At 48.5% G+C, this 10,000-nt stretch overlaps 1 protein-coding gene across 1 annotated transcript in view; it reads right to left on the reverse strand.

Annotated features, from left to right (window-relative positions):
* stab1 (stabilin 1) overlaps positions 1-10,000 on the reverse strand; it is a 118,758-nt gene that overhangs the window by 77,724 nt on the left and 31,034 nt on the right. The window contains exons 21-28 of the mRNA XM_083660983.1: positions 8,666-8,759; positions 8,313-8,471; positions 5,585-5,680; positions 4,692-4,787; positions 4,178-4,225; positions 2,025-2,158; positions 844-955; positions 570-647 (exon numbers count right to left, since the gene is read on the reverse strand). Of these exons, the coding sequence (XP_083517109.1) occupies positions 570-647; positions 844-955; positions 2,025-2,158; positions 4,178-4,225; positions 4,692-4,787; positions 5,585-5,680; positions 8,313-8,471; positions 8,666-8,759 (817 nt within the window). The remainder of the gene's footprint in view (positions 1-569; positions 648-843; positions 956-2,024; positions 2,159-4,177; positions 4,226-4,691; positions 4,788-5,584; positions 5,681-8,312; positions 8,472-8,665; positions 8,760-10,000) is intronic.

Consider the following 10,000-nt stretch of genomic DNA (forward strand, 5'->3'; position numbering starts at 1 on the left):
ACCAACCAACAAACAAAAGACACAAACAAACAAATAAGCGTTTTTATTTTATTTTATGTGTTAAAGTTTGTAAACTTTTGTAAACTATTTTAAAAAATCCCTTAATCCCTCGTGCCCTCTGATCGCCGGATGCTGCCCACCTTAAGCCCCGCCCACATGATCCACGGTAAAGCAGCTCTGTGCCCCGCTGTGCTGTTGTTTTCTATGGGGAGAGCGGTGCCTCCTAGCTATGCGGCTGCGCTACCCTTGGTGTCGCGCACCGCTTTGCCACTGGGCGCTGAGGTCAAAGTTCAAATTGTTTCAATTTTGACCTACTTACTACTGACCTTTCTTCTCTGGTTCCCTCTGGAACCAGCTACCTCTTACAATCAGGGAAGCTAATTCTGTCTATCTTCAAATATAGACTCAAAACCTATTTATTCTACCAATCATATGGCCTACCTAGCCATGTTGACCTGGGGTTGGCAAGTCTCTTCTGCCAAGCTAGCCTAGGCAGTATTCATATAGAAATTTGCTGTTGGGAACATAGCATGGGGCTGCCTCCTGGTTTCCCACGGGGTGCGTCTTACCCGGTCGATGACGTGGATGTAGCCGTTGACTGCGGGCAGGTTGGGGGTGAGGATGGAGGCGTTTCCTATGTGGATCAGCTGGGAGGAGACAAACAACACTTCAAACACACGTCTGTCTGAGGTGGAACAGAACTCTGTCCATTTCCTTCAGTTCTGTACTTATAAGGCTACTTCAGACCAATAGTTCCACACGAGCGTTTCAGAAATAATCTCAATCACTCAATCAATCAATCAATATAATATAATATAATATAATATAAATATTCAGACTCACGCCGCTGCTGTTGCTGACCTCCCATTGTGTGGGGAGGTTGAGGGAGGGTAGCTGATGGCCCACCAGGCGGTCCAGGTCTTCTATAGAGTAGACCCCCTGCAGCAAGTGGGCTCTGCAACCAGGAAGGCACAGACACTTTTAACACTAATGAAGGACGAAAGTGTCGTCTCACTTCCAGAACCGCTGGACGATCCAGTTTCAATCTGAACCACTCACGAGAGACTGACATACTTCAGAACTTCTGAACCACTCACGAGAGACTGACATACTTCAGAACCTCTGAACCACTCACGAGAGACTGACATACTTCAGAACTTCTGAACCACTCACGAGAGACTGACATACTTCAGAACTTCGGATAGGCCTACATCAGTCACCCTTGCCCTTCACAATAAAAGTAGAGCATCAACCACGCTAACGCCGTGGGTGATGGGGAGGGCTGGGGTGAGAGGCCAGAAGGATCAGGGAGAAAGAGTTAGAAACGGCCGGTGGGCACTTTGTTGTAGTTATTTATTATAACAGTTGTCTGTGCTAACATCAAAGTAGCTAACGTTAGCTTAGCTAGCTTGCAGTCGGGAAACTGCAGGCAGCAAGTTGACCTGTTGTTGCTTGCTGGGCAGCGCTTGGTACTTTAGTGCACTCCTGAGGGAAGTGTTTTTGTTGGTGGAGACGGATAACAGGCATAAATCATCTGTTGTCGCAAATGACTTGAATGACTTGATGAATAGCTTTCTTTATGCTGTACAACTGTTGTATAAAAAAACACTCGAGGTCGTGATGTTGTTGTTGTCTAACATCGTCACAGCTGTGATTAGCTTCGCCACTCGGCCTGCGGCTTCATGCCTACGACTGAATCACAGCCATGTGGATATTAGACATCACTCCCTCTCGTGTGATATTGCTATTGTGTGATATTTTATATTTAACTCAAATAAAACTACTAGCAAAACTTGAAATATGATTTATTACAGAAAAAAACATGATCATGGCCTAACATCCTAGGCTATCTCCTACCCATCATCCAGAAACACAGCCCCGATCAAGACAGGAAGTGATGTCTGGGACACTCCTACTGCAGCCACAGTGCCCCCTCTGCCTTGGAGGACTAAATAATTCGAATATATTTTAAGAATATATTCTACTTTGGCGGAGCAACAGGATGGGTGGAGCAGAAGACTGACCTGATCAGGTGAGGCAGGCGGTGGCGGTGTGTCCAGAATATCTCCTCAGCAGGAGTCTGGTTGTTCAGAGCCTCTCTGGACGGAACCAACACGGTGAGGTTCCCACTCAGGTCCTCAGACGAGCCACTGTACCTCTGATTACACCCCCCCCCCCACCCCCAAACACACACACACACACACACACACACACACACACACGCACGCGCATGCACACACACACACACACACACACACACACACACACACACACACACACACACACACACACACACACACACACAAAGCTGAGCTCAATATATGATCCATGATCCAGTCCAAACACACTGGGCCCCATCTTCCGACAGGCGCTATCCCCTAATAGCACCTGTTTGTGCGTGCCTTAAGGCAGGGAAGATAGCATTCCGCCTTGCGCCGTCCGCCAGGTGTTCTGCCGAGTTTTGCTCCCCCGCCCAGCAGCAAAAAAAAGCATCCCCACCTCACGGGAGCGTACTTGTAATGATTTATACAGAAATGTAACTGTTTAAAAGGGATATAATTGTCTCGTAGACCTCCCTGATTTCTAAGTTAAAACAGCCCCGTTGGGGATGCAATTCTCGGCCGGGATGCGGAAATGTTCACGGCACGTGTCGCAGACACAAATTAGAGCCGTGCCAAAATCATCTGCACCCCAAAATGCCTGCACAAACGGGATTTGGGCGTAGTCTTAACTACCAGAATTATTCACAGGCGTGGCCAGGAAATGCTGGGCATTACGTCAATCAAAACCAATCAGATTCTCGTCTCGCAATGGCTGTTTGCGCGAGGCATGCAATATGCTGTAATTCCCTCCATGCGTAATAGAGTGTACTCACTTGTGCGAGGACAGAGGGAGCTTCTTGACAGATCGGCTGTGGTGCCAATGACCCTTCGGGTTATGGAGGTAAATAGCCTATGTCCATTGTCCAACAAGTTTTCTCAATTCATTTCCCTCTTTGCGATGTGATAAACGTTTCTCAGTGAGTTATAGTTGATTGCCTCACTAGGCTAGGCTAGGCTAGGCTGTGCGTAATGACATCTCCAAAACAAATTCTACTTTGCACTGCGCTGCACGGAGATTACGGGTGCGCTCCGAGAGCGCGAGGTATTTGTGCGTAAGAGGTCCTTTTCAAAGCTCTTAGCGCAAAGTAATTGCGTGCTGCTGACGATAGCATAACGCCATCTATCCCACATTTTAGTGCTGAAACACCTGCTTTGGCTTGTGGCAGCCAATGCCCAGTACAATTATCACAGGCATGCGCTTGTGTCCGCCCCTAATTTGCATTGTGCGCGGCGTTGAATGAGCGCAAACGCTACATTAGCGCTTTTGGGAAGATAGAGCCCACTATGTTTACATGCTGCAATATTGCTATATGAATCTGATGAAGACAATACTCTGACAAGACAATGCCATCTAAACAGCATGTTCTTTAATTTTATTTTGAGGGGTTCAAGCCTGATGGGCTGAAACCATATTGTTATTGTGCTGGTTTATTATTATTCATTATTCATTATTATTCCTTTTCTGCCTCGGCACAAATTCCAATGAGTTGGTACATGGCAGAAACATGAAATTTAGCCCAACGACAGATATTGCTTGTTACTAGATGCTCCAGAAATATTTTTTGATTCAGCCTGATGGGGGCGCTATACTTAAGGGTTAAAATCCCAAACTTTGAAAGGCCATAACTTCCACGCCGTTTGTCCGATTTTCAAGCAGGTTTTTTCGACATGTTCAGGTGAACCTGCTCTACAGATTTGCCTCAAGGACCCTCAAGGTCCATCTGGAAACTTTAGGCGGTTGAAGTTGGACATGGAGCTATGTGCAAAGTTTGGTTTATTTTCATGCATGGGAAGTTGGACTTCCTCAGAAGAAGAATAGTGGCAAATACAAGTAGTGACCAGCAGCAGATCTACTAAACACAGCATGACATACAGTACTACACACACACACAAATCCTCACTGTTTGACGACTCCGTTTCGTCTCATATTGCGAATAGAATAATATTCACGCATGGGACTCAGTGTGTGCAAGGCTTCTGTGAGTAACCATGTTTATGGGATGGCGGGTTAAAAAAACACAGACAGAAAAATACAGACCTGCTGTGCAGAGAGAGACCTTCAGCCTGGTTCTTACCTGGAGCAGATAATGGAAACGGTAGAACCTTATGTTCATGTCCAGCTCCTAAACACACACACACGCACACGCACACGCACACACACACACACACAAACGTATGCTCATTATAGCCATACATATTATACCTCGAAATTATACCACACGCGACACGCATCCCTTATACAGTATAAAACAACATATAACACGTAATCCGTCATCTGGCTGCCGGCCACTGATGACGACATTAACCTCAGGGTTATGGGTCAGTCAGTGAGCTTCAGACAGAGCCAGATTTAGGCCCTCATCCAGCTGTCGCCCGAGTGATTGTGATGTCAGCAGTGATGTCATCAGTGAGTGATGTCATCAGCATGCAGAAACAGTCAATTGTGTTTGTATGGACGCCCGACCAAGCCGGAGGTAACACGGGGGCTCAAACCTGCGACCCTCGTGTTGGTAGGCAGGGAATCTACCACTGCACTACCCGGGCGCCCATGTGCCTGTGGCCCTGCCCAGTGTCAGCATGCTGTGGTACCTCCAGCAGCGTCCCGTAGCAGATGGTCCCGTCCCCAGCGTAGCCATCGGGACAGGTGCAGTTGACGTTGCCTCCCTCCGTCGACTCGCACTTCGCCTAGCAACAGAAAAGGGACGTGGTTTTGTTTTGGTCGCCTGGCAACTGCAACCTCTCAGAGACACAGGGTGCGTTCCAATCAGCAGTGAAGTGGACCGCACAGGGTGTTCAGCCATGTCGAGCTGAACAGTCACGTGACCTTTCTTGCCCCGGAAGAGAGTTCCCCATTTGTTTTCTCCATAGACATTTAGAAAAACACATAAATAACCAGTTTTAAGGCTGGAACCAAGCCAACCAGCGACCTACTGAATCATCATGACTCAGACTGACCATAAAACTTTTCAGTTGAAGCAAAAAAGAACAAATCTGTCTTTATTTCTTGTTTTTGCTTCAAGTGAAATGTTTTATGGTCAGTCACGATTCAGTTCACCTCTGCTCTATGGAAACGAGCTATTGTTGACCTTATAACTACTAGCAGAAAGCTAAACAAACGTTGGTTTAACATACAACAATTGTTAGCAGTGCTAATGTTAGCTGCTGTAGTAGCAGACGGTTTTACTTATGTTACCAGGGTCACGCACAAAGGAATGTCTGCGTTGGTGACGTTGTGTGTGTGTGTGTGTGTGTGTGTGTGTGTGTGTGTGTGTGTGTGTCTGTGTGTGTGTGTGTGTGTGTGTGTGTGTGTGTGTGTCTGTGTGTGTGTGTGTGTGTGTGTGTGTGTGTGTGTGTGTCTGTGTGTGTGTGTGTGTGTGTGTGTGTGTCTGTGTGTGTGTGTGTGTGTGTGTGTGTGTGTGTGTGTGTGTGTGTGTGTGTGTGTGTGTGTGTGTGTGTGTGTGTGTGTGTGTGTGTGTGTGTACCATGGCGTGGCAGCCTCCATTTCTCTTGAGGCAGGGGTTGATGAGGTCACACTTGATTCCATCCCCCATGTAACCTGTCTTACATACACACTCACTCTACAGACAGACAGACAGAGAGACAGACAGACAGACAGACAGAGAGACAGACACACAGACAGACAGACAGACAGGCAGACAGACAGACAGACAGACAGACAGACAGACAGGCAGGCAGACAGACAGACAGGCAGACAGACAGACAGACAGCAGAAAAACGATATCACACAAATTATTGGCTGCAGCAGTACCGCAGCAAAGTGGCCAAACTAGTTGAGTAACAACTGTAGGTATGAAGAAGCGACCTGTGCAGGTGTTGTGTACTTACTTACGCTTATGGGATCCGTTTGCACAAACTGTCATGTCGGTCACATGATATTAAACAAAACAACCCACTTGCTGTATGCTAATGTAAGGGATGCATACTCCTCGTCACCCCTCCCCCCGCTAGGCCCCTCCCCCCGCTAGGTCGCTCTGATCACAATCTTGTCTACCTCAAACCCAACTATGTCCCACTTGTTAAAAAACAGCCTGTGACCACCAAGACAGTGAGGGTATGGTCGGAGGAGGGAATGGAGGCTCTGAGGGGCTGTTTTGAGGTGACTGACTGGCAGGCACTCTGTGATCCACACGGCGAGGACATCGACGGGCTCACAGAGTGCATAACGGACTATGTCAATTTCTGTGTGGATTGTTGTAACATCCCAACAAAGACAATAAAATGTCTTCATGAAGTCTAGGAGAAAATTGGAGGGAAAACTTCAGCAGAACAATACGAGGGAGGTGTGGAGTGGAATGAAGGCAATCACAGGGTTCAAGCAGGCTGGGGGCGATCGGGCCAATGAATTTAATCTGTTCTTCAATAGATTTGATGCAGTTGGCCCGGTGGGCTCGCCCCCCGACTCACCTGATAGCAGCCTGCAAACAACCTCCACCACACGGCTCCCCCTCCCCCCCCCTCCCCCCTCTCGATGGCTCACAGGATGTTTCACCCCCACCCCCCCATCCCCCAGGCGACACCCCGACACCCAGTGACGAGCCCCCCCCCCCCCCCCTCTCCCCCCCAAGTGGCTTCCTGTCTGACGATGCCACCCCTCCCCCACCCACCCACGATGACCATCACAGCAGCTCAGGTGAGGAATCAGCTATTGAGGCTACACACAAGCAAAGCAGCAGGCCCTGATGGCATCAGCCCCAGGGTGCTCAAAGCCTGCGCCCCCCAGCTGTGTGATGTGCTCCAGCTGATCTTCAATAAAAGCCTGAGTCCCTGTGCCTAAAAAGCCACGACCCAGTGGTCTGTCATCTACCTGACCAACCGCGCCTACGCCCACCTTGACAACCCGGCCAGCACTGTGAGAGTCACGTTCTTCGACTTCTCCAGTGCTTTCAACACCATCAGGCCGGCTCTACTGGGTGAGAAGCTGACAGCGATGCGGGTGGATGTCCCCCTGGTATCCTGGATTGTGGACTACCTGCCTGGCAGACCACAGTATGTGCGCTTGCAAAACGCAATACGGGAGCACCACAGGGGACGGTCTTCTCTCCCTTCTTCTTCACCATCTACACCATGGACTTCACCTACCACACAGAGTCTTGCCACTTTCAGAAGTTCTCTGACGACTCTGCGATAGTTGGATGTATCAGAGATGGCGATGAAGAAGAGTATCGGGCTGTGGTGGCTAACTTTGTCACATGGTGTGAGCAGAACCACCTGCAGCTCAACGTGACAAAGACAAAGGAGCTGGTGGTGGACCTGAGGAGGGTCAAGGCACCGGTGACCCCTGTCTCAATCCACGGGGTCAGTGTGGACATCATGGAGGACTACAAGTACCTTGGAGTGTACATTGACAATAAACTGGACTGGGCTAAGAACACGGAAGCACTCTACAAGAAGGGGCAAAGCCATCTCTACTTCCTGAGACGGCTGAGGTCCTTCAACGTCTGCCGGACCACGCTGAGGATGTTCTATGAGTCGGTAGTGGCCAGTGCCTTCCTGTATGCTATTGTGTGCTGGGGCAGCAGGCTGAAGGCAGCGGACGCCAACAGACTCAACAAACTGATCCGTAAGGCCAGGGACATTGTGGGGCTGGAGCTGGGCTCTCTGACAGCGGTGTCGGAGAAGAGAACGCTGACCAGGCTACGCTCCATCATGAACAATGACTCTCACCCACTCCACGGCGTGCTGGTCAAACACAGAGAGGAGCATGTTCAGTGAGAGGCTGATCCCACCCAGATGCACCACAGAGAGGCACAGGAAATCATTCCTGCCTGTGGCCATTGGACTCTTTAACGCCTCACTAAGAAGAGCACCTCGGAGACACTCAGTCTCTCTGAGACTGAGTCAGCCGATAGGTTAGCTGTGCCTTAGTCACACGTAATGTGCAATTTGATTTAATTTAATTCCAGTAAGCACCTATTTTATTTTACTCTATTTTTATTTTATTTTATTGTATTTTATTTTATTGACTGTTTTTACGTTTAGGGAGATACTGTGTGATACTGTGTTATGCTATGTTGTGTTATGTGGATATTTCATGCCTGAGTGCGAGCAACTGCAACTTGTCCCAATTTCCCCCCGGGGATCATTAAAGTCTTTCTGATTCTGATTCTGATTAAAGGTACAGCCTCACAGGGAAATAATTAGTTTATAACATTTAATAACTAGTCTAATAACTAATAAGTATGACGCTACCTGTGCAGGTCCGATGTAGTTGCAGTCTGCGTTGGGGCTGCAGCCCCCTCTGCTGGTCAGCTCACAGTTGTTGATCTCCACACACACTCTGCCATCTCCTGACCAACCAGCAATACACACACATGACCCATTACCAGGTCCCACGTACACACACTCGGCCTGCGGAGAGAGCGGGAGACAATCTGTATTACATTCAGAATGAAATACACATTACAAATAAATTCTATTTATATACTGTCAGTCTGAACTCCTCAAGCACAAAGAAACACATACACACACACACACACACACACACACACACACACACACACACACACACACACACACACAGGGTCTTAAGGTAAGACTCTTACATTGTCATGGCAGCCTCCTCGGCTGCTCTTCAGGCAGGGGTTGATGGCAGTGCAGGAGTGACCATCACCCTCATATCCATCCCTACACACACAGCTACACACACACACACACACACACACACACACACACACACACACACACATTCACTGAAGTATAAATGCAACACCATGAGCGACACTTTCTTTTTCGTCTGCGACCATGTGCTGAGCGACACTTTCTAATAAGTATAAATTAAGCTTAATAGATGCACAATGGGAAATCTCATAATGACAAATGTATGTAGTCTGAATCTATGGATAAAGGAAACAGCGCCTCCTCCAAACACACGCGCGGATGTAGAGCAGCCACACGCACATTATTTCTGCGAGCGCTTTCACAGCACTCAGGCACAGAGTATCCCTGCTCGGGGGGGGGGGGGGGTGTGTGACAAAGTCATTGAAGAGGTGGATGGCAGTTGGGTAGAAGCTGTCCCTGTGACGGGAGGTTCTGGTACTGCAAGACATCAGTCTTGCCATGGGGGAGGACCTGTGAAGAGTTTATGTTCTGGATGGGTGGGGTCGGCCATGATTTTCTGACACCGCTTTAGCATCCCTTCAGTGTGTACTTCCTGAAGGGATGGCAGGCTGCACCCGACCACCTTTTCAGCGGCGGATGATGCACTGCAAACTGGAGAGGTGTCCTTGCATGTTTGTACATCTATGGTCTCAATGCTTCCTGAGAAAAGGCTGTGGAAATAACTCAAGTAAGAACTATTTACTTTGACTAGTTTCATCACGCTACATTTACATGTCATTACAACTAATGGTGGTGACCGGGTCAGTCCACTCACTGTACTGACAAAGATTCTGCGCGTTGCTCAGAGCATGGCTTTCTCCGCAGGCTACCACATAGCTTGCGTGAGCGCTACCAAGCAGGGACAGTCTGTGCACGAGTGCTGTGAAAGCGCTCGCAAAAATAATACGCGTGCGCAGCTGTTTGAGTTGTGCACACGGCTCCTCTACATCCGCACGCGTGGATCTCATTTACGTGGCTCGGGTATTTTGATAGTGTCACAGGTCGCCCGTTTGATGTGTCATGTGATTTTTGACTGAGCACCAGGGTTAGACAGGAAGTGGGAGTGGCTTAGAGATAGTTTATATTAGTGTCCTCTAGTAAGAGAGTGGCGTCAGCGGAGGACCAAAATGCGAGACTCATTAGCCAATGAACAGCCAGGAATGGGTCTCGCGCTACTTTTGCATGCTAAAATAAAGCTGATAATGTACAATTTGATTCAAGGGATGAAAAACCTTTTCAAAGTACAACACAAACTGTCTATTTTGCTGCAACTGGACAGT

This window comes from Poromitra crassiceps (assembly GCF_964638095.1).
Source record: "Poromitra crassiceps genome assembly, chromosome: 25".
Classification (NCBI taxonomy): domain Eukaryota; kingdom Metazoa; phylum Chordata; class Actinopteri; order Beryciformes; family Melamphaidae; genus Poromitra; species Poromitra crassiceps.